Here is a 24,376-nt window from a genome sequence, read left to right as displayed (position 1 = left end):
CTTCCCCTTCCTGGACTGCATGGTTGAGCCTCAGTGGAAGAGGATGTGCCCAGTCCTGCTAGGACTAGATGTCCCAGGGAGAGGTGGTACCAAGGGGTGTTCCCCTTCGGGAGGGGGCAATGCAGGAAGGGAATTGTAAGGGTGAGAGTGCGAGAAGGGGGGGCTGTGATCCAGGTGTAAAGTGAATAAAAACAGAACAGACTGCTACCCCATGTGGTCACATTGTCTCCAGCCACACTCGCAATATGTTTCTAAGGCTGAAGCCACCCAGTAGGTGGCATAGATGTGCAGACCTAACAAGCTACTGTGCTCCTGCAGAGGCTGGGCAGTGAGCATGCACAGGCTGGACAGCAGAGGTGTCAAGAGGAGCTGTCACTAGCCAAGCTTTAGTCCTGGCATGTGACAGGCTTTCTACTTACCAGATCTTGCCCCTTGTCTCGTGACTCTTTATCGTCGATAGGAAATAGAAGGACATCGCCCAAACTCAGGTCTGAGGTTTTAAGAGAGAGTAAAAAGAACATTAAGTTCCTGAAGAGTTCATTTTCTAACTCCAATCACATTTCTTGTTATTTTCTTGCTTTCTGAAATATGATCTCCCTCTGTAGCTCAGGCTATCCTTGAACTTACAGCAATCCTCCTGCCTTGACTTCCAGGGTTCTAGGACTATAGGCATGGGCCAGCATGGCTTGCTCCGATTAGGTGTGGCACTTCACCTCCCTCTGAATTCTTTACAGCCTTTCCCCCGACTTGTCATCATCTTCAGCAGGTAGCCAGCTGTTTCCCTCCAAACTCTGGTCCTCACACATTACCAGCCTGGTGCCCCTGTGGCCACCACAGTGATTCAGAGAGGAAGGATGAGGGTGCCTGAGTCCCTGTCTGTCTTAAATCACCCCCACACTACACTCTACCGTCCCACCTGTTCATTTCCCTCTCTCCAAATTAAATCAAGCAGATATTCCAGGCAAATGGGCCAATTAGATCTCAGCTTTACAAACCTAGTGTGGATTTTCTGTTCAAACAAAAATGATAAATAACCAACAAAAAACCCTGCTCTTTTAAGTCATTCTTCCGAGCAGATTTCCCAGATAAGCACCTGTGAATGGTATGATGTGGCTAAGCGTCCCTCCCCCTTGGATAGTGGCTCTACCCTGGGCTGCCTGGGGCTGTCCCTGCCTAGATCCTCCTTCATCGGGTACTGGGGATGCTAAGTCTGGGGAAGATACAAAAGAATGAGACAGCGATAGAAATGCTCCCGTCACCTCTCTCCGGCAATGCGGACTCTCCTCATCTTCTCAGACCCAAGGCAGCGCACTCAGCCTTCTCTGGTCACTGCAGCGGAGCTCCTCTGCTCTGCTGCCCACTTTAATCCCTCCTCAGAAACGATGCACGGCTCCTCTCTAGTTACACTGACCACTACTCTTTAAGTCTGTGTAGCACATTTCAGACTCCAAACTCCTCCCAGTGTTCCAAGGAAGTACGGCCACCAACAGGGCGAAATCCAGCGGCCATTCCGATTCCACTTCTGTCTCTTTGCCTTCATCACCCTCTCTTTAATTGTGCAAAGCAGGTATTTCTAATCTAGAAATCCAAATTCAATGTGTGCCAATACGGAGTTTTGAATTCAGATTCTCACATGGCATCAGAATAGGAAGTAGCCCACTTGACTGCCTGTGGCGGGTACATTAAAAATACTGCTGTGCGAAATTACCTTCACGTTGCTTATTAGATATGAAACATATGTAAATTTTGTACTTAGACTTGGATCCCAACACCACAGACTCATACTGTACACACAAATATTCTGATTTTTCTTTTTAAATCTGCAATTTGAAACATTTGTGGTCCCAAGCATTTTGGATGAGGGCTACTCAACCTTACCTCCAAACGCTACAGTCGCAAGGTCCCTCTTTTCTCTAACAATCCCTTTCCTCTTCCTGCCTCAGTGACTAGGTGGCTACATTTCCCAGGCTCTGTTATCTGTGATCTCATTTCTCTCTCATGACTATAATTCAGGACTTTACACAGGGTCTCCTCCATCCACACCTCGAGTTCCTCTCTCTCTGGTTTTCTAGATGGCAGGTCAGAATCCACATCTGCAATGACTTCTCTCAACAATCTGCCACTAGAGCCAGTATTCACTCCGACTGTTTACCCCTCCAGACAGGGCAGAAGCATGATAAACGCAATCTCTAGCAAACTCTGGCAGGTGTTCCTCCTACCAGGGCTCTTACTGCCACCGCAGTCACCTCAGGAAAGAACAAGGAAGCCTTCATCCTTGCCTCCACACTGCAACTGCTGCACATCAAAGCAGGTGCCTTTTCCCGGCTCTGGTACCAAAGGCTGACACTGCCCATCAAGGCCCCCAGTCCTGACACACCCTCACTTCTGCCTTCAGGGAGTGTGATAGCCCTCCATCCCCACAGCACCGAGCCTGAGCTGTCGTGAACAGTTTAAAAGTGTGGCCGATTTCTCTCTACTAGGTCTGATGTTCTTCTAGGGACATAGTCAGGATGGTGAGCAGGGATCTGGTCTTCGAGCACGTGTATCTCCTATCCTTATTACAGCCCCAGGGAAGGTGGAGACAGTGTCAGACAGAAATTATGAAAAAATAAACTTAAGGGGGATCTGCCTCAAAGTCACACATGATGGGCAACCAAATGCTGGCACTTCTCATTTTGCAGTGCACCCTAAGCCACCCGATGCGCCGCTTTAAGTGTCCTCTCTGCCCTTGAGCCTCTCCTCCTCTTCTCCGCTTCTTACCTTCCATTTCCCCAGCCAGCTCGTATATTTTTCTTGGTTCAGCTGATCGTACTTCCAGAGCTGTGAATAAGCCGCCTCTGCCCCAGCGGCCAGAATCATCTGACAGGAGAGAGAAAATGTCCATCTACAGGAGGCAAGGCTAGTGCGTGACTTGGAAAACCAAAGGCACACACAATAGGCTTGTGGGAGAATGACTATTTAGAAAAGGAAATATATCTAATCTCCTAGGAATATTCTAGGAGGTACCAGAATATATTGTGCCAAGAATTGTCAAAACAGGAATGTCGGAAATGAAGTGTTGTGAAAGAGAGGCTCTGGCGCCTATGACTGTGGGAGGTAAGAGGCGGGATGCAGACAACAGAGCAGACAGGCAGAATGGAGTAGACACCGATAAGCCCGCAGTGCACACCTGCCCATGTAGTAAGGAGGAAGAAAAGTAGAAGGACTCAGTCTAGCTGGCTAGCCCTTGTATTTATACTCATTTACTCTACACACATTGGCTCATAGATCCGCCATGTCAAGAACTGTTCTAAGCACCAGGCTCTCATACCAGTGAACAACAACAGTGGAAGTCCTGGCTCCACAATGCTCACTTTCTAATGCACCGAGACAGTCAAATAAACCAATGGATGTTACGGCGTCAGGTGACTAAATGCATGACAGAGAACAGGACAGAATACGACAGAAGGCAATGATGGAGGCCTCTCCACTTACAGGGCCAGGGAAGCAGTCGCTTGCACATGCTCAGTGAAAGAGGATTCCGGGTGGAGGGAGTTAAAGTGTGCCGGCCGGCCGCAGGGGGAACACACTTGGAGTTTTGCTGTTCCTCACAGGATGGATTTACTTCCCAAGTGTCACCTCATTCCACCGTCTTAATCACCAGGATAAAGCTGATACCAATAGCCTACATGTATTAGGCGGCTGGGGCCCAAGGAGGTTGGATAGCTCAACCCAGTAAAAAGTCAACTCTCACCGCTAAAAGCCACGCCCCTTGACCATACAATGCTGCCCTGGGATGATCACTTTTAGGTCGCATTTGACCTTACCCTTCCAACTTCTTGGCATCACAAAGACAAGGTATCCTCAGGGTCCCCGCCCACTACTCTTACCTACACAGTGCACAATGACAGCATCTTCTTCGCCAGCCTGGGGGTGGGTGACGTCGCCACTAACATAGTTAATGGAGGTTGAGTCTAGATCTTCATAAGCTAGCTCGGCAGAAGACTCATCTCCGTCCTCCAGGTCCTCAAGCTCGCTGTCCTCCGAGGACAGGCAGAAGGACTGGTAACCGTTGGATTCCCACCAGGCCATCCTTCACCAGACCAGAGAGAGAGGGGGATTAATGATCCCTCGGGTTATCTCCTCACAGGAGGTGACAAGTGAACTCCCCCTGACTGAAGTGTTCTACCCACGAGTAGATAACCTGAGCTCAATCCCAGGAACCAATAGGGGAAGGGAAAGGAGAACTGCCTGCAAGTTGTCCTCTCATCTCTCCTGTGTGCTGTGGCTCATGAACATGCATGCACACACACACATACACACACACACACACTATAAATAGATAAATCGGCACATAGATAGATGGACAGACAGACAGATAAACTTGTTGGACAGAATGCATCTTCACCTCGGCACTGAGGACTAAACGTAAAGGTCTAATCTTTAAAACTGTACTCTGACTCCAGTAAGAGCTGCAGAGCGATCAAGATGTCCCGGCCTTAAAGCCATGTCAGCTGTGGGCTCACTACACAAGACCCTCCCCTCAGCGACAGTGACCCCCCCCATCCTGATCTAAGGCAGACAAACTTCTTCCTGTGTTCAGCCTCCTCCTTCTCCTTCCTCTTCTCCTCCATCAGTCTCTTCCTTTTAGCCGCTGCTTCCTGTCTTTTCTTCCGTCTGTCCTCCAGCTCCTCTGGGCTAAGGATCTTCTTCCTTTTGATGGGCCCTTCTGCAAGGCCTGGGATAAGAACCTGAGAGACGAAGACCTACGGTCAGGAAGCTCAAGGCCTGCTGCTCCTCTGCAAGCTCCATCTAAAGCACTCATCCTGCATGGGAGCAATGGGAACAGTGCATCTCCACACTGCCTGCATCTCCACACTGCCTGTGCGGTGGGCGCTGACCGTGGGTCACTGTGCTAAACATGACATCTCACAGGCACCGTGGCCACTGGGCACCAAACTCTGCCAAAGCACTGAGGTGGCAGTCACAGTCACTTCATGGGGAACAAAGCACGTCCAAGTAACTCCTCCTTCTCAACTGAAAGCACGACTTACAGGATGCCAGCCCTAGCTTAAACAATTTTAGTGCAACTTTCTACAAATCATTATATGATTCCTTTTGAACCAGGTCATTTCAGCAGCCTCCTTACTTAATGACTGACTGTTCTACAGAACAAACATAAAGTGCCAGACACTGGAATATCACATGTCGTTACGACTGTCATCCTATGAATGAGTGAGTGAATGAATGAATGATGACTTAGGGTCACAAAGGCCAACAGCAGGCATGGCATCTTCTTGTAACAATGTGGTGCCTAAGGGGTGGCTTAGAGGACCAAGAGCTGCTTTTACTTGCATGAAGTCATAAAATATACGCACCATCCTAATGCCTATTCTGAGACAGGGTCTCATGTAGCCCAGGCTATCCTTGAACTCCTGATCCTCTTGTCTCCAGTTCCCAAATGCTGGGATTACGGGCATGCACCACAATGTTCAATTTCTTTACTCTTTTTTAAAATAAATTCTTATGTTGTTACTTATGTATATATGTGTGAGAAAGAGTGTTTATGTGTGTGTGTATGTGCGTGTGTATATGGTACAAGTGTGGAGGTCAGAGGACACCCTTTGGGAGTCGGGTCTCTCTTCTTCCGTGGTTCTGGAAGTCCCACTCAGAGAGTCAGGCTAGCATAGCAAGTGCTCTGACTGCTGAACCATCCTGCCAGTTCTTAATGTCTCTTAAAGATTGATTTACTTTATATTCTATGTGTATGAGTGCTTCCCTTGCATCTATGTGTGTGAGCCATGTGTGTGCAGGAGCCTGTGGAGGACCCCCTAGAACTGTAGTTACAGGAATGGGAGCTGCCATGGATGCTGGGAATCTGGGCCTTCCTGAGAACAGTAATGGCTCCTAGCCAGTGTGCCATCTCTCCAACCCTCCCCTGCCTGACCAATGCTTTTAGAACATTTTATAGTAATTATCCCAGAGTGCAGTTCATTTATTACATCCAGTCAACACAGGCTTGTTCCTTATCAACCCATCCTAAGAGAACAAACTGACCCCAGCAGCACCCTTTGCTTTCTTAGGTAACAGACTGCAAGAATCTATGGTGTTATAGAAAAGTAATGGCTCTTACGCTGCCTTTGTTCCGGAGGGTCCGGCCCCCGTGACTTGTCTTCTCTAGAAGAGTTTTCTGAAGATTCACCAGCTGTTCAAATGACTTTCTGTCTTCCATACTGGGCTCCTTAGAATAGTCTTTACCTTCAAACAAGTACATATGGTTTTCTAAGAACACAAAACCAAAGAAATGGATGTTAGGCGGAGGAAAACGGATTAATAGTATTCAAAGCAGCTACGCGGGAGAACAAGGAAATGGACCATATTCTAAAAATGAGACAAGACCAGCTTATGACCACACCGCTTCCCTTCCTGTCACGAACACCTTTGGGTCCTGCATGGGAATCCTATGTGTTCTCTTTTCACAGGACAGAACACAGTTCCTGGCCCCATTGGTCCATCCTTGATGACCAAGGACTGGGGAATCCCTTCACCCCGCCAAGCCTCCATCCAGAGTGGGGTGAATACACCATTCTGCTCCTCAGCATGAATCTCACTGACAGGAAGGTTCGTTCCCTGGTGAATCCCCATCCTTAATGTCAAGCACACATTTAATACTCTGCCTGCCTACTCCCAATACTATTGAAAGAGCAAACAGCATATCATGGAGAAGATGAAGCACTGCAGAAATGACCCCTGCAGTTTGAGCTCTGAAGCTCCCACACTGCACCTTCCTGCCTTGCATCTGTGCCCTGGCTAACACAGGCTTGCCCAGGGATGGAGGGCTCCCTCAGTTCCCACGGCTGAATACTGAAGGAGGGACATGCTGATTCTGAGGCCTGAGTGCTAGACAATTATACAGAGAAGACATTCCTGAGCGGCATTCGTTCTGTGAGGTCTCTGTTTTATTTTTAATTGTGTGCATCCAAACATGTGTGGGTTTGTACACATGAGTACTGTGCCTGTGGGAGCTAGAAGAGGGTTTCAGATCCCCCAGAGCCGGGGCTGCAGGCAGCGGTCAGTTACCCAGCACGGGGAGCAGAAAATGACCCAGACGAGCATCGAGTGCTCTTAACGTCTAGTTTGTAACTGTGTAAAAGGACAAAGCACGCATTTGTAAGGCTGTTTTACAGACAGACGGAGGCTTGGTGAGGAGGGGTGAACAGTGAAGACCAGGAATCAAGAGAGCATCATCCGTGATCAGCACCCATCCACAGGTGAGGACTAGAGACCAAGGCCCACTTAACAGCTCATGTTGCCGAGCCATGTATTTTCAGAGCGCTGGGAAGTCAGCTATAAGTGTGTTTTCCCTGGAGGGTACAAAAGCAAAACATTTTCACTCCCAGGAGATCAATTGCTTCACACTTGTACCAAACTCTAACCAGCTATAATTCTAATTGGCATTTGCTAATTAAATCAGCAGGGGGCTTTCAGTGAGATGCTCCATCAGCAAGCGGAAGAGGAGAAAATAAAGCCCTGAGAAGTGTCAAAACAGTCAACATACGTAGCCACAGACACCATGAAATGCTAACTTCTAACGTAAATGTGCCTTTGAAAAACCCTGGAGCTCACAATAAACCAATCATATTTGGGATTTTTCTGCTGGGGCTGCTTTATTGACTAGTCTTTCATAGCCACTGATGCTGTTTTAAATCCTGCACCCTCAGACTGCAGCCAAGAGAGGCTGAAACCACACCCCAGACCATCGGTCCTCAACCTGGGTCTCAACCCTTCTGGGGGTTGATCGAACCTTTCACAGGGGTTGCCTATCAGATATCCTTACCATCAGATATGCATGTTACAATTCATAACAGCAAAAGTTAAAGTCATGAAGTAGCAACAAAAATAACTGTACGGTTGGTGGTCATCACAACAGGAGGAACTGTATTAAGGGGTCACAGCGTTAGGAAAGGTGAAAACCTCTCCTAGACCCTCATATATACTCTGTCAGTTCAGCCACCTACCACACAGGGAGACTAGACCCGTTCATCAAAGATAAGCTTCCAAATGTTAATTCTATGGGGTTTTTTTTTTTTTTTCCTTAGCAGTTGGCCTGCCTAAAAATATATAATTTTTTAGCAATCAGATTGACTTAAAAGTGTAATGATCTTTCTGAAAACATGGCAATTTTATTTTGTTCTGGCAAATGTTAGAAGAATAAGCTGAAATTAATCTAAGTGGGTGAAGAAATGGATGTAAGCTTTGGCATTTAAGGTAATCAAATGTAACTTAAAAATACGGCCACCTGCATCTATTTCTCCCTTCACCTGAGACCTCTAAACGACAGTAACGGGGTTTTAAGAGAGACATATGAGGCGATGGTAAATGGGAACGCTCAGCACTCTCTGGAGGACGTGCAGTGGCTGAAGGGAACAACAGATCAACATGAGCCACGGGAGCAGAGGGGCAGTGCTCAGCCGAGGTTAACCATGAGGACAGACCCTCTCCACCCTCCAAAAGCCTAGAGTTCACAAGTGCAGAGTATCACAGGTGGGGCCTGAAGGGAATATCTGCATGCCCCAAACACAGACACGCTCAGCCACGGATATACCCTCCTTTTCAGCTTAAACCAAAGAGCTTATGTCAACCCTCACTCTGCATGGATAATATTAGAGAATTTGTCTCTACACTGGCATTAAACACTTCAAATATGAACGTGTAGGACGGCTCCCTCTGTGCAAAATCTGCTCATTCATGTTGGAGCGGGGCCGTGGCAGTATCTATGCGCTCATGGCAGGGCTGCCTGTTAGCCTCCTGTCCCCATACCAGCACCCCGGCTAGACCACCAGTGGACACCAGGCATGTTCTAGGAGACTGAGCAAGAATGAAAAGATTCCAAAACAAAATAGAGAAAGAGACAGACAGACAACACGAAGAAAATGAAGCAAGCCATGGACAAGTGGGCAGAAGATCTTTTTCAAAGTACAACCAATGCCCTTCTGGTAATCCACATTCTAATCCTGCAACAACAGTTCTCAAGGAAGCCTCAGGCAGCATCACAGCCTTGAGCTGACAGCAGGATACAATTAAATCAGAGGACAAGAAAGCCTCTCAAAGAATACAAATGGGATGCTATCGTGCAAATTTTAAAGATCAAACATGACAAAGGTCAAAGAGCAGTGCCCCCTCAAGTGACCAGCTGCCTGGCATCCCATAAGAACCCCCCCTCCCCCCAGTCCACGCCTGCTATGAAAGTCAGAAAGTCCTATAGACTTGCATTTGCAAGCGAACAGAGAGATGGGCACCCAATCAGGTGCCAACAGGTCCAGAGCCAGGCACACTGAACAGGCGAGCGAGCAGAGGGGCTCCAGTAGCACGAGAGGTAGTGCGGACAGGCTGAGACCCGGCACCAGAGCAATAGCCACCAAGGAAAGTTAAGATACTAGGAAGTAAATGCAGGCAGAAAGTTTGGAAAGCACCGTGCTCTGTGTGTACTGGAGCTGTGGGGGTGACTGTCCCCTTCTCACCGTGCTGCTGCAAAGGGAGAGAGAAGGCAAGGGAGTGCCCGGCCTACCTGTCGCCCCAGGTTATAAGGGCCCAGTTCTCAGGCAGAAGGCGGCCTGAGTTAGAAACATTTACTTCCAGTCACTGCTGGTACAGGAGAGCAGTCACTGACAACAGCCACGAGACATCGGGGAGCATTCTTCACACAGACACACTCCAGTGGGCTAGCAATGTAGCTCAGGTGGCAGAGTACTTACCCAGCATGCACAAAGCTCTGCATACAAGCCCTAGCACCCCAACAACCTGCATGGTGGGACGTGCCTGTCATCCCAGCACGGAGGTGGGTGTCGGAGCAGCAGAATTTCAAACCTAAAGATCCAGTAGTGGTTTGAGGCCAGCCTGGGATACATTAAGACCCCAACAAATGAATAGACAAACACTTCAAATCCAAAAATTTGGAACACTAACCACAGTTGGGGGTGCAGAGAGAATCACGTGTGTCATACACATGAGTCTTATGCACGACACAGTCTGCATGGCTCATGAGCCGAAGTTGGATTTACTATTCAGGACTGAGAGATGGCCTGGCACTTAAGAATGCCTGCTGTTCTTGCAGAGGGCCTGCTTCAGCCCCAACATTCACATGGCAGCTAACTACTGTCCATAACTCCCGTCCCAGAGGACCTTGTGACCTCCTCAGGCGGTGCACACATGAGGTGCACAGACACACATGCAGGCAGGACACTCACACACATAAAATAAAAATAAATCTTTAAAATAAACTAAAAAAGTATTGGGGTTCAGTTTACCCCATTCAGTTTGGGGTAAGATGGCAGACTAAAGGCTGTCTCTGTGTGACAACAGTCATAGAAAAAGACTTTATCCCAAAGACAGAACTAGAGGAGGAGCTTTGGAAATTCAGGAAGGAGGAGAAAGCCTTCCAGCAAAGAGCCACCGAGAGAAGACAGCTGCATGGAAGAAAAGCAAAGCCCCCAGCAGGTGAGGGGTGGAGGGAAGTAGGAAGGGCAGAAACCTTGGCACAGAGGTAAGCGAGCTGACCCTCCAGACAAGCCTGCAGCTCTTGAAATCTCAGCTGCAGGCTTTGGTGAGATGTTAACTCCTCTAACCACAGGTCAGCCTCAGAGAGAAACCACTATATCACACTTGGAAGGCAGCAACCTGAATGCCATCTTGAGACTCTACTGATAAACAAACAAACAAACAAACAAACAAACAAAACCAAAAACCTACTCCATGGGTCTGAGATGAAGGGGCATGCACAGGTGGGGAGCTTCAAGTTGGCTTGCCCTAACCCAGGTTAGGGAAGGTCCTGGGAGGCAGCTATGATAAGCAGGAGGGCCAGCCACTGATAAGCAGATGCATGCAGGTGGCAGAAGGCTGGTCCAATCTAAGAAATGCACAGGGAGAGACAGCCCTGCCCTGGTGGCAGGACAGATCTCATCAACTGAGCTTACCTCAGATTGACAGCTCTGGGGCCAGCTAGCAGATCAAACTCTCAAGCTACCTACTACACTGTGGCCCAAGACATCGGAACACAGAAACAAGAAACAGAACAAGCAAGGCAGCACGGATCTCCCAACAATCACAACTCAGCTACTGAACTCAAAGACACTAAACTAAGGACAATGCCAGAGAAAGACTGCACCTGATCAGTGAGCCGAGGCTACATTCAAATAGATGAATCCAGGGCCGGAGAAGAATCAGAAACACAGAGGAGGGTTTCAAAACGGATGACAAAAGTACCAATGGGGAGGAAAGGAATAAAACTGAGAAAAGAGATTTTGAACAAGAAAGAAAAGAAAAGAAAAGAAAAGAAAAGAAAAGAAAAGAAAAGAAAAGAAAGAGGAATGTTGAAAATGAGAAATTCAATGAATCAAATAATGAAACAGAGGATTCACCAAAATGCTAACCAAGGAGGAAGAATCTTAAAGATGGCAGCCAGGCTCAACAAACACAACATCCAGGGTTTGGGGAGATGGCCCAGGGGGTAAAAGCAGCTGCTGTTCTTCCAGCAAACCTAGGTTTGATCCCCAGCACTGACATGACAGCTCACAGCCATCTGTAACTCCAATCCCAGGAGATCCTATACCCTTTTCTGGCCTCCTCGGGCATGTGGTACACAGAAACCCAAACACATAAAATAAAAATAAGTAAATCATATATATATATATATATATATATATATATATATATATATATATAAACTACATTCAAGCACGGAGAGCTGAGTTTGATCCTCGTGATTATAGACAAGCTGGGCATGTTCCCCTGCACACCTGTCACCCTCACACTGTTGGGAACAGAGAGAAGAGAATTGCTGGGACTTGCTGGCTGCCAGCCTAGACAGAAAAGTGAGCTCCAAGTTCAGGGAGACCCTGCCTTGAAGGAATAAGGCTGAGGGTGAGTCAGGAAGACACACAACACCCTCTTCTAGTATCCACATGTGCATCCACGCATCCATATACAAACATGCACCTGTACCACACACTCACACACTCACACACCCATACACACACACACACACACACACACACGCGCGCGCACATACAGAGACCACACACACACACACACATAAAACCACACCATACACACACACACTGACCACACCATACACACACACACACATACACACACAGAGACCACACACACACACATACAGACCACACACACACAGAGACCACACACACACACACACACAGAGGGGTGGGGGAGGAACATGGAAGGACTAGGACATTTCAAGGCAAGCACAAACAAAGGTAGTTCATGACCACCAAGCCAGCAGTGCAGAAGGTACTTACAAGAATACTCTATACAGAGGGGGAGGAAGAGAGTCTGTCATGAACACACAGGAAAGAATAAAAGCCCTGAGAAGAAGAATAAGGGAGAGCAGGGAAGAAATCCCTCATACCCACAGTACACAAGCAAACCCTAATACTAACAGAAGACAGGAAAATTACAAAGATCAAAGAGTCAACAAAATTACAGTATGGTAGTGATCTCAATAACAACTGAAATGCAAATGAACTCAAAGAGTCACAGATGAGCTAGCTGGCAAAAAAAAAAAATTAATTAATTAAAATAAAATAAATCTTATCTATCCATTGTCTCCAAGAAATACACCAGGCTGAGATACCACAACTGCGGGTGGAGTGTGGAAGACATCTGTCAGGGAAGCAAAGAGAAAGTCAGGAAAGAGGCCGACTGTACACTGAGGAGAGCTGTTTATTAGACAGGTAAGACGATCTAAATATGGACACCAACACTGGGGCTCCCAATTTAATAAAAGCAAACAGTATCAGACATACAAAGTCAGGCAGGACCTGATATGATAATAGTAGAGATTTCAGTAACCCACTCTCATGTCCAGAGAGGTCGACCAAACTAAGAAACAGCAAAGTGACCTCAGAGATAAACTGTTGCACGGAACAAACGGAAGAGTTCCTCCAACAGGAGCAGGATACAGCCTCTGCAGCCCACAGGACGGTCTCTAAAACTCATCCATCCTAGGCCACAAATCAAATCCCCCTGCTTGTTTGTGGTTGGTTTTGAGACATGGTCTTGCTATGTAGCCCAAGCTGACCTCTAACTCAGAGATCCACCTGCCTCTGCCTCCCAAGTGCTGGGATTAGCAGTGTGTGTACTACCACCTATTTAATCTTTTACATCTTACAAAATGAAAAAAAAGAATAGTTATGTCTTGCATCTTATGAGATCATAGTTTGAGAAAACTAGAACTCAAAAGCTAGAAAAATAAACGATACACATTCATAGAAATAATGAACAGAACAAATCTAGTAAAGGAGGTGATAGAATTCTGGAAATGTACAGACATTAAAGAGTGAAATTCAAGAAACACCAGAAAATGGAGACCTCTCATGCTCGTAGACTGGTGAAATTAATATTGTAAAAACATTGGTAATCAACATATTCCCTTCAATCCCTACCAGTATTTCAACAACATTTCTCCCAGAACTAGCAAAAAATTCCTAAAGTTTATAGGAAAGCATACAAACCCCAAAGGCCTGAAGAATGCTTTCTTAGCAGAAAGAATGCTAAAGGTGTCAGGATACACCAATTCAAATCTTACGGCAGAGCCACAGTTACACACACAGCACGGCACAGACCACAGCCGAGGGCCCAGAACTCAGCCGGGACAGCTAACTGAAAGAAAGATGAAATTTCAAGACCTGTAAGTCATATAAAGTACTCAGAAATTGCTGGTTGTTTGTGAGCCTAGAGGCTGCCTGGGGCTGAGAAAAAAGAAAAACAAACCTGGGTATGCCCTGTAGTTAAAACATTCCTGGGAACATCTTGACCATAAGATAAGGGGGAATGTGAGGACATAACAGGGCAACTCACAGAACTCTGACACCCTGCACGTACATGTGATTTTTCTGCTGATGTTTGAATAAGCCAATGGTGTGTCGCTATGCTGAATTCCACACCCCTAAGCCCCTTACCCCATAAAAACCCCTAGCTTTCGAGCCTCGTGGCCGACAGACATCTGTTATCTCCGGTGTGGGATGCATGTCGGTCCGGAGCTCCGTCATTAAACGACCTCGTGTAATTACATCAAGGCCTTTTCGTGATTCTTTGGGTGCACGCCAGATTGGGAATTGAGTGGGGGTTTCCCCAGTGGGCTCTATCTCTACGAAGGACAAAAGGACACTCTGAGAAAGACCCCTCCTTAACGGACTGCCGGGAAGACCAGAGTGCCATGAGAGGCCTGAGAGACCCACACCTCCCACCCCCGCACACAAGTCAACGCAGAATGGATCGCACACCATAAGACCTGGATTCCAACTCACTTCCTTCCTCTGGTTCTAGGCTTCCTCCTGCTGCTGCTGCTGCTGCTGCAGGCAGAGCATCAGGGGTCCACTGGCCATCTTTGGTTTCTCCCAGGATGGACTTCAGGTCTATATCTTCTATGGAGCTCCCCTCAGAGGACAGCAGTTTATCCAAGCCGAATTTGAGAATCTCACTTAACTTGGACAGAGAAGACAAAAAAAATCTAGTTAATTCTGCTATGCAGAGAAACCCTGTCTCGAAAAACCAAAAAAAAAAAAAAAAAAAAAAGAAAGAAAGAAAGAGCTGTGGGGATGCCGGTGACTCTGATGGACAGCCAGCATTTCCTGTCCGTCACAGGTGAAACACGCCAGCAGACTTTAACGGCTGGGTGATACGGGATTATCAGAGTGACTGACTTTCTCAGCCTCCATAATGATATACTTAGAATAAGCTTCCGATGCCCTGTGGAAGGGTAATGGTCATCTGAACATTTCCTAGAGAGCTCAAGAGAAGTGTGACTTGGCTGGACTCTCCCCACTAACCCTCCAGATCTCATCATCCGCTGAGTCCTCTGGCGACCTGCTTTCCTACCCCAGGGTGCCGCGGACACCACTGTGGCAAAGGCCGATTCCAATGCCTGGTCAGAGACTCTCTTCTGCTTCCTTCCTTCACTGTTCCTTGAGTCCCCTCATCCACTCGCTGTGACACCACACAAGGCTCAGATATCCTAGCTCCCAACTCTGCATATTCTCAAACAGTAACTTGGGCTCACTTGCATCTTGCCTTTATGACTGGATGGTTTATCTCTACTCACTGTATCTGTAACTTGGAAACCTTTAAGGTATACTATAATAGCTTGTAAATGCCTTAGACAGTTCGTTGATGCACCAACATCTGGATATATTTATATTTAATATTGCTATACATAACCAATACAACTGGCTTTGCATTTGGCACTAAAACCCAAAGAAAGCCAACTACTTGTGATAGGACTCGGAGGAAAGAGTCTGCACTCACGCCGTCCAGCCGCACTGAAGAGCTCATGGTGGTTAGGTTCACTGAGGTGGGAGGAGCTGCACCAGGAGTGGGCACGGCACTTCCTGTGTTTGTATGCTGGACCTTACAGAAAGGGGTTATGCACACACATCATGGCTCCCGCCTTTTTGCTGTGGCTATGATGGCACCAGCTGCTTTGGGCTCCTGAGGATTTGACTTTCCTGCCATGCTGAGTTTGAAATGTGAGCTAAAATAAACCTGTTAAGTTGCTTTTTTGCCTGGTGTTTTGTCAAAGCAAGAAGAAAAGAAACTAAGACAGAGGTACAGACTTGACTGCTGTGATTACCTTGGGTTTTGTTTGTAATCCTCCAGTTTTCAGTGTCCTCAGACATAACTAATAGAACCCTCACTTTGAGAAAAGCAAAGAAAGTAGATCCCTGAGGTTATGGTGTCTGCTTCAAGCCAGGCAATCAACGACTGATGAGGCGTGGGTTTAAATCCAGGTTAGACAGCCCGGCACACAACTCTCCCCTGCACTCCCTGTGTGTGTGTACACACACACACACACACACACACACACACGCGCACACGCGCACGCACGCACGCACGCACGCACACACACACACACACACACACGTGTATCATGCTCATTTTTTACCCCCACAACTCCCTGCACACAACAGGCACCATGGCAGGCGCCTTGTCCTGATGAGCCTTCGGAGAAGAAGAGATCCTAACCTGGAAGTCGGCCTCGGCTGAAGGTTTCTGGGCTCCTGGCGTGAAATGACCTCCTTCTATGACCATGTTGGTAAGCTGCAGTTTGGAGGCCGCCTTCCTATATACGATTTCTTCCACAGTGTCGCGGCCGATCAGCCGGATGACTTTAACAGACCTGTGAGCGAGTCAAACAACAGCAGTGTGATAAGCATTTACACAGTCAGGAAAAGACACCTGAAAGGAAGCAAAAGCAAGCACTGTATACAGAGCATTTCTACAAGGATGCTTTGATCGGGCCCTGAGGACTTGAAAGACACAGCTGGCCTTCAGTTACCTCTGAACTTTTCCAAATAGTGCAGGCAAGGATGGAGGTAGGAAGGAAGGTACGCCATCTGTGGCCAAGGAAAACCTTTCAGGTGCGTTATCATCCTTGGAGCCAAGGTCCTACCTCCTCCCAGCTCCTCCCCACCCGTCCAACTCCAGGCCAACTTTCTCTCTTAATAAAAAAGAGAGGGGGAAAAAAAAACCCCAAGAACAAACCAGAAAAAAATCCACAAGAAACATGAACGTATATGCACATGCACACACATACACACATACACATATACACACACAAATAAAACCCATAAAAACTCAATATTGGAAACCGTAACATATAAGCAAAAGACCAATAAGATGAAAAATGCCCAAATTAAGCAATATGAGACAAATCTATGAAAACGCTATTGAGTTCATTTTGTGTTGACCTTGGTTGGTCTTTCTCTTTCTTTTCTTCTTTCTTTCTTTCTTTCTTTTTTTCTTTCTTTCTTTCTTGTGAGGTGGTTCTTAGCTCGCTGAATAAATAACTTCTAAAGATTCCTTATAATCCTTTCATAATCTGACTTTTTGTTCAACAAAATGAGTCTGAACTACGGTGTGACCCAGCTGATGCGGTTGCAGGAGTCAGCAGCGACACTAGGCTCACACTGGGGTCTCTCCATTCCCCATTTGGTGCTGTCACCAAGGACTGTGCGTCTCCCTCCTTCCCAGCCAGAGAGTGTCTAACAGACCGAGCAAGTGGAAAACCACTGATGCCCAACTCACTCACTTGTTCTGGCCAATTCGGTGAGCTCTGGCGGCCGCCTGCAAGTCATTCTGAGGGTTGAAGTCGCTGTCGACAAAAATGACGGTGTCTGCCGCTGTTAAGTTCATGCCCACTCCACCTGGAACAGGGTAGGGAAAGTGTCACCCAAGACAGACAAGGACGGGAGAATAAGATGGTCCAGAGAGGCTCTCACTGATGAATGGAGATCAGTCAGACAGATGCTCACCCTCAGTTCCAGAGCCTGGCATGGTCTCACTTGCTCCCCTAACCTCCTACGGCCTGATTTGGGAGGACTGAATCGTCACACACAGCAGAATGGAGGAGGAATATTGACAAGCAACAAAGGAAGATGCTCAAGTCAGGAGAGTGAAGCAGTTTTATATCGGCCACTCCCCCATTTCAGACCCTTGGCTGCATTTTGCCTAGGACAGTCTGCAGAGAAATAGACATTTGCTCCTTCAGAAAGGAGCTGTGAGCCCGGGCCAACCTGTGTGGGCGTTCGTAAGGGGAGCCCTTAACCCACACTCACAAGCCAGGCTAGGTAGCAGGATCTCTGATGTGCTGATGAGGAGGGGTGCCGCTGTTCCTGGGCAGAACGAGAGACTGTGTACAGTGTCCAGTCCCCCCACATCCTGGGTCGTGTCCCCCACTAGCTACAGAAAACCTTCGACAGGCATTCTTTAACCATGTCCACTCTGACCAGACGCAGTGTGACAGAACGACGGTCACTTTCTGGGTTTTCTTTGGTGCTGCAGGGAAAGGGGTGAGGAGCGACCATGGGTTCCGGGAATTAAAAGGACCGTGAAAGCACATTACAGCCTTTTCTCTTTGATTAATGTGAAAACTAATACAAAATGGACCGGCTCTTGTCAGGGTCATTAGAGATCACAGCTGAAACAAGGGAGCCTGATGGGGCTTATTCCGAGAGCATGAATTAAAGGTTGCTTCTCAGAAGGACTACCGACTCCCAGCTGGGGCTCAGGACAAGCCGGGCAGGAATACTTTAATTAAGCTTTCATATAAAACGAAACCTGGAATAAAGGGCCGATAATGACTGATTACTGAGCCGTGCCAGGTTACCTAGCAAGGCTAGTACAATAGACATCATTTGCTACTTTTGAGCAATGTGCCAGACCCTCTCTTATACCCCACACAACAACCTATGGGCTCTGGCCTTTCATCATCACCTTTTGTTGATATGGAGGTGGGAGCACAGGGAAGTCAGAACACTTATTCAAAGTTGCACAGCTAGAAGATAAAAGAGCTAAGACTGAGTGAGTCTTCCAAGGGTGGCTCTTGAACCATCTTCTGGGCTTTTGTGGTTGTCATTGGAGTTTTTCCTTTTCTTTCTTTCCTTTTTGCTTCTTTCCTTTTCTTTTCTTTTCTTTTCTTTTCTTTTCTTTTCTTTTCTTTTCTTTTCTTTTGTGAGACCAGGGTTACCTCTAGCTTCTGGCTGAGGCAGTCCTTAACTCTAAGCTTCCTGAGCACCCAGGGCAGCAGGCTCTCCCACCACGCTAGCTACAGAGCCAGTTCTTGTTCTCTGAACACCTTGAACACCTCCCAGGTACTCGTCTCATTTAGAAATGTGCGACATCACCACCAGTGGTTTGGTGACTGGATACTAAGGTGTGCGCTATCTTTCCTGGGTTAAGGCTATTAAATGCAGCTCTCCTCCACAAAGGGTGAGTTCCCCTTCCTCTGCAGTGCCAGGAAGTTGCCTAGGGCTCTGTACCCGCCACACAAGCATGCACGCTACACTCAAGCCCATGAGTGATAGCTTTTTAGTAAGTCTGCTCATAATTGTGTGAGACATATTCATGAGCTATCACTGCCCCCTGGTGGCCATATGACTCACTCACAGAGACACTTGTACACTGGAAGGTGAACCGGTAGGCAAAAAAAAAAAAAAAAAAAAAAAAATGCTGCAGACCTGTAGCTAAACCATGTCAGCGAGTCCCACGGTCTGCTTCTGCAAAAGGAATGCCCAGTGCTTCTGTCCCACTGCATCTGCTCAGGGGCCTCCAAGGAAATCAACTACAACGCGTCCAGCTCGTCCTTCGTAACCTCAGACATCTCAAACAAAAAGCTGTTCTCTGAACAGGGGGATGATGAAATGTTTAACTATCACAAACAGAACTGTGTCCCCCACTATGGTTGACCTGACTAACGCTTTAGGTTTCTCCTCAGACTACTAGAGACAGACTATGATAGAGACGAAGGACTGAGATGCAGGCTGTGGCCTTGGGGGAAAGGGCGGCCGGGAGGATCTGATTACATCATGCATTATTCTCTTTATTAGACAGATAAGGCATACTCTGGCAAAATAATCTCTTCTCCATGGATTCTATCTAGTGCTTCTTCTACATGCCCTTATTACGCTAATCACTCGGTGAATGCTTCCTAATAAGACTGAAGCTTTTCACTGAGATGCTGGTCTCTAATAGAGGGACACGCATCTCTGTATTCACCACGGCTATTCCAGGGGGATTTCAATTTATCAGAAATAAGGTAATGAGGGGCTGGAGAGGTGGGTAGGAGTGCACACTGCTCTTGCAGAGAACATGCTCTTGCTCATGCACGTATCTGTAACTCCAGTCCCGGGGACCTGACACCCTCTTCTCCCCTCCAATCTGCACCTGATGTAGATGATGCACACAGAAACAGGCAGGCATATACACATAAGTAAAAAGTTTTCTTAAAGAAATAAAATAATAAAACTAAGACTATGAGTTAAAGTTATTTAAAGACGAACCAAAGTGTGAAAAAAAATCACTTCCAAAAGCTAATGCCAAATTACTTAATAACAGAGAATGCACCCTCTTCTTGATAACATACCACAAATATGATAAATAATATTTATGACTGAAGTTATATATGTGTATATACATGTATGTGTGTATATATACATATATACAGATATGTGTATATATGTAAATATATGTGTGTATATATATGTATATATATATATATATATATATCAACATTGTCATAATTCTAAGTAGCTAGCAATTTTGCTGTAACTGCATTTTAAGCTTCTGCTGTTAGAGGAAAAGAACTAGCAGAGAGGCCCTCACCCCCCAGTCACAGCTGGGAAGAAGATCCGCATCCATGCCTGTGGATAAAACTTCCCACAGAAATCTCTCTGGACACTCCCAGGGCAGGAGTCAAAGCAGGCTAGAATGACTTCTATGGACTCAGGCTTCAGTCCCACTCTTTGATGGGGCCACAGCTTGCGTATAAGGTCCCATGCTAGAAGTCCAGCCCCTCCATCAACCGTGGCAACGGCCTCAATTCTCTTCTTTTTACCCCTTAGTAATGGCCTCACCTTTCCGAGACGCCGGGAAGTGTACTAATGGTTGGGATACAAAGGTGCCCTACCAGATCAGCTGCCTGCTCTCATCAAGACCTGTGTGACCTACCTGCCCGGGTGCTCAGGAGAAAAACAAAAATGGGCTGGTTTCCAAAGTTCTTAATGGCCAGGTGTCTCTCCTCTCCTCTCACGGAGCCGTCCACACGCTCGTAGCTGTAGCCTTGACAAAGAGGAGAAAATTAATCTATTACTTCTTCAAGGACTCTGGGAAACAAACAATCAGCCCATCCCAAAGCAGAGAGCAGTTTACCCTTTCCATAGACAGAGCCCTAATTCTAATCATTCCCAAGGGGGGGAGGCTACATTTAGGGAGACAATACTATCTTCTTATAAGAGAACGCATCATAACACATTCGTGTTCTTTTAAACGCAGTTGAAGTGGCGTTCATGTGTAGTTCTGACCACTCCCAAGTAATCCTGAACGGCCGCCCCAGGCAGTCTGTGCTTGATAAGCAGAAGTATGGGGAGCAGGTGAGGGGATGTGACTGGCGGCTCAGTGTTTGCCTTCCTCTGGAGCTGGAGCAGGGGTCTCCTCCTGTCATCACGCTCCACACCCCGAGAGCACTCGGAACATGAGCTCTGCTTATACTCCGGGATCCCTAAGAGTGCCCTGCCCTAGGTGCCCCACGGCCCTAGAGCATCAGAGGACTTAACTGTAGTTCAACTCAAACTGCAAGGCCTGGAGCTGACCCTTCTTCACCAGGGGGCTTGAGGTCAAAGTCACAGCTGTTTCCCATGACCTCACATTCGTTTATTATACACTAAGCCGAATACTCAGGCAATAACCCCATCCCTCAGTGTTAAATAGGAGGAACTGGCGCGGCCTCTCCCCTGTTGATTTGTGGGATGTCTGTATTTACATCTGTCTACTGGTTCTGAGTAAGTGCTCAGCTGCTGAAATGAATGTTTCATGACCCTGAGTTACTGCCACTGAAACTTGTCTATTATACATGGAACACTTCCCCAGCATTCGCCCCAGCGCCCATCACCGCAAACCACACAACCAGTGCTGATTTCCGACCACACATCTCCACAGGCCGCAGGGTTTACTCCACACGTCTCCTCTGCTTTTGATTCTGAGTAATGTGGGTCGCCATGTTCTCTCTGTAGCTCCCATGCCCAGTATGACTGTTGCAAACACAATGTTACGTTCAGTTACTGCAGTGGGCAGGGGGAGTCACCTCTGTAGTCCATATAGTCCTGCAGAATATCCAGCATGTGTGTCATCTGGGAGAAAAGTAAAACCCGATGGCCCCTGGCAAGAAGGAAAAAAAAAAGGTGACAACTCTAGTAATATTCAAGGTACATTTCCCTCAAGCAAAATGCTTTGGTATGAAAGAATCCAAGTTAATAAATAAATGGAATACTAAGGTAGAAGCACGATTTAAAGCCTTCTTCAGAAGCTCTCTACTCTTTATGTAAAGAATATAAGTAAACCTGGCACTGTCCCCTGAAAAGTGGCCACTCTTAAACTACAATGGAGAAATCCCCAGGGGCATCTGTCGATGCATCACAGGCTACGGGAAGCCCCAGATGAACCAGGGACCTCACCGGAATGTCAACTCGTTCAGCCCAAAGAAATACAAGCTTTCGTGTCAAAAGCAAGATTAAACACATTATTTATAGGGAGCAAAGTGTAAAATCCAAACCCATACACACACTCTAAGACCTCGAAAACCATGGCCAGCCACCTATCACTAATCTAACTTGGGGAGAAAGTCACTCAGAGACGAGCCTCATGGAGGCAGGGGCGGGGGGGGGGGGGGGGGACGAGGGGTTTCCGAAGGGGAGACCTGGAAAGGAGAAAACATTTGAAATGCAAATAAAGAAAATATCAAATAAAAAGAAAGAAAGAAAAAAATTCAGAGATGATTCCTTTAGAAATGGGCAAATGACATCTCATCTCCCAAGATACATGACAAAAGAAGAAAAAAGGTAAAGAGTTGATTAGGAATGAAGTCAGGGGCTGGAGAGATGGCTCAGCAGTGAAGAGCGCTATCTGCCCTGTTCAAGAGGACCTGGGTTTGAGTCCAAGAACCCAGAAAGCAGCTGACAACCGCAGCAACTCCAATTCCAGGGGTTCAACACCCTCTTTTGACCTGTGTATGGCCACCGCACATGCATGGTACACTGACAACTGTAACATACATGCAGGCATAAAATAAATAGGTCTTTAAAAATAAATAAATAAATAAGGAGGATGAAGTCACAGGCTAGGGGTGGGTCGGGGGTAGGAGGGATGGTTCAGTCAGTAAAGTGCCTACCTCACAAGTACCAGGGCTGAGCTTGCGCTCCAGAACCCATATAAAAACTGTTGGGAGTGGTGGCATGCACAGCACCCCAGCACAGCATCCCAGCCAAGACCCCGAGTACCTGGAAGGAATATTAACTGAGCCCCTGTGATTTATACTGATTCAACATAAGCTGCCAACAGGCGATCGTAGAAGAAAAGATGAGTGCTGCCTCTGTCCAGGTGGGACAGCAAGGTCACAGTGATACAGACACCACACACTGGTAAGTCAGACAGACATCAGGACATTGCCAGTGCTGAATTAGGACCCTAATGGTTCTAGGAATCCTAACCAGAGGATGACTGAGCAAGGGTAAGGAGGAATGGGATGGCAGGGTCAGCAGCAGTCAGGGAAGGCTGACACCTAACCAAGACCCTGAAGAAAGGAAACCTGGACCAATCTCAAGAAATGGCTTTTCACCAGTTAGGTTTTAATAGTTACTAGCTCAAAGTAATAAGCATAAACCCAGAAACGCCAGCAGCCTATCCAGGGTAAACCCACCGCCTACCCTGAATACAGAAACGCCAGCAGCCTATCCAGGGTAAACCCACCGCCTACCCTGAATACAGAAATGCCAGCAGCCTATCCAGGGTAAACCCACCGCCTACCCAGAATACAGAAATGCCAGCAGCCTATCCAGGGTAAACCCACCGCCTACCCAGAATACAGAAACGCCAGCAGCCTATCCAGGGTAAACCCACCGCCTACCCTGAATACAGAAACGCCAGCAGCCTGTCCAGCAGGTGAAGCTTCCCACTGGCCTCAATCAGGTGCTCTCCAACTTCAAAGGGCTCTGGTTCCACACCTAGGAAAGAAAGAACACATTTCTAGTAATGTACCTGGCCAGGAGCAGACTCCCTGACAAGGAGAAGTGGACCGAGGGCAAACACCCTGGTAAACCCAAAGCACAGCTCTGGAGAACCACTGGTTTCGATTCTCCAATATCAATGCTATGAGAGAGAGAGACAGAGAGAGAGACAGAGAGAGAGAGAGACAGAGAGAGAGACAGAGAGAGAGAGACAGAGAGAGAGACAGAGACAGAGAGACAGGGAGAGACAGAGACAGAAAGATACAGAGAAGTCGGCAGGAAAACAAGCTTAAGAGCATGTCTACCTTCTCAGAGAATAGACAGAACAAACACAGTGTAGGATCTATGACTGGATCTTGGAGTTAAAAAGAAAAAGAAAAGCATAATCTAAGAGGATATTAGGAAGAATGGAGGGAAACCTGCATAATGTGCCAGGTAATACTGATACAACAAACTGAGCATAAACTTGCCACCCTCACTGCAGCCAAAGACATGAATGGCACACCTCGCTGAGGGGCACACTTCGGTCAAGGGCACACCTTGCTGTGGTTTTAGCGACAGACTGTTAACAGAATGGTGAGGACGGAGCGCACTACCCCACTCACCATCGAACAGATACGGGTGGTCCACACACTTCCGAAGCTGCGTTAGGATGTTCTGGAGTTTGACTTTCTTTGCTGTCTCGTTCTCAAATGCATCTGAAATCATAAGGACATGGAGACATATCTGATCACACGTGCCTCAGCTCTGTGTACCCTCCCACTGGACTGAACACGCATGTGACGCTGGCATCCCTCTCATTTGAGATGAACTGGATACCTTGG

The 24,376-nt window shown here is 47.2% G+C and overlaps 1 protein-coding gene across 3 annotated transcripts in view; it reads right to left on the bottom strand.

Moving 5' to 3' along the window:
• The window catches only part of Chd1l (chromodomain helicase DNA binding protein 1 like), a 50,575-nt gene that overhangs the window by 5,670 nt on the left and 20,529 nt on the right, over window positions 1-24,376 (bottom strand). For all 3 annotated transcript variants that reach the window (XM_085835638.1, XM_085835637.1, XM_085835639.1), the window contains exons 9-20: window positions 24,158-24,250; window positions 23,453-23,549; window positions 21,635-21,708; window positions 20,503-20,613; window positions 17,087-17,201; window positions 16,021-16,174; window positions 14,307-14,484; window positions 6,113-6,261; window positions 4,567-4,730; window positions 3,870-4,072; window positions 2,761-2,859; window positions 420-490 (exon numbers count right to left, since the gene is read on the bottom strand). In XM_085835638.1, coding sequence (XP_085691764.1) covers window positions 420-490; window positions 2,761-2,859; window positions 3,870-4,072; window positions 4,567-4,730; window positions 6,113-6,261; window positions 14,307-14,484; window positions 16,021-16,174; window positions 17,087-17,201; window positions 20,503-20,613; window positions 21,635-21,708; window positions 23,453-23,549; window positions 24,158-24,250 — 1,508 coding nt within the window. The remainder of the gene's footprint in view (window positions 1-419; window positions 491-2,760; window positions 2,860-3,869; window positions 4,073-4,566; window positions 4,731-6,112; window positions 6,262-14,306; window positions 14,485-16,020; window positions 16,175-17,086; window positions 17,202-20,502; window positions 20,614-21,634; window positions 21,709-23,452; window positions 23,550-24,157; window positions 24,251-24,376) is intronic.

Source organism: Mus caroli, unplaced genomic scaffold (genome assembly GCF_978045245.1).
Source record: "Mus caroli unplaced genomic scaffold, Mus_caroli_1 scaffold_3, whole genome shotgun sequence".
Lineage (NCBI taxonomy): Eukaryota > Metazoa > Chordata > Mammalia > Rodentia > Muridae > Mus > Mus caroli.
This window is presented reverse-complemented; position numbering and strand designations above follow the sequence as displayed.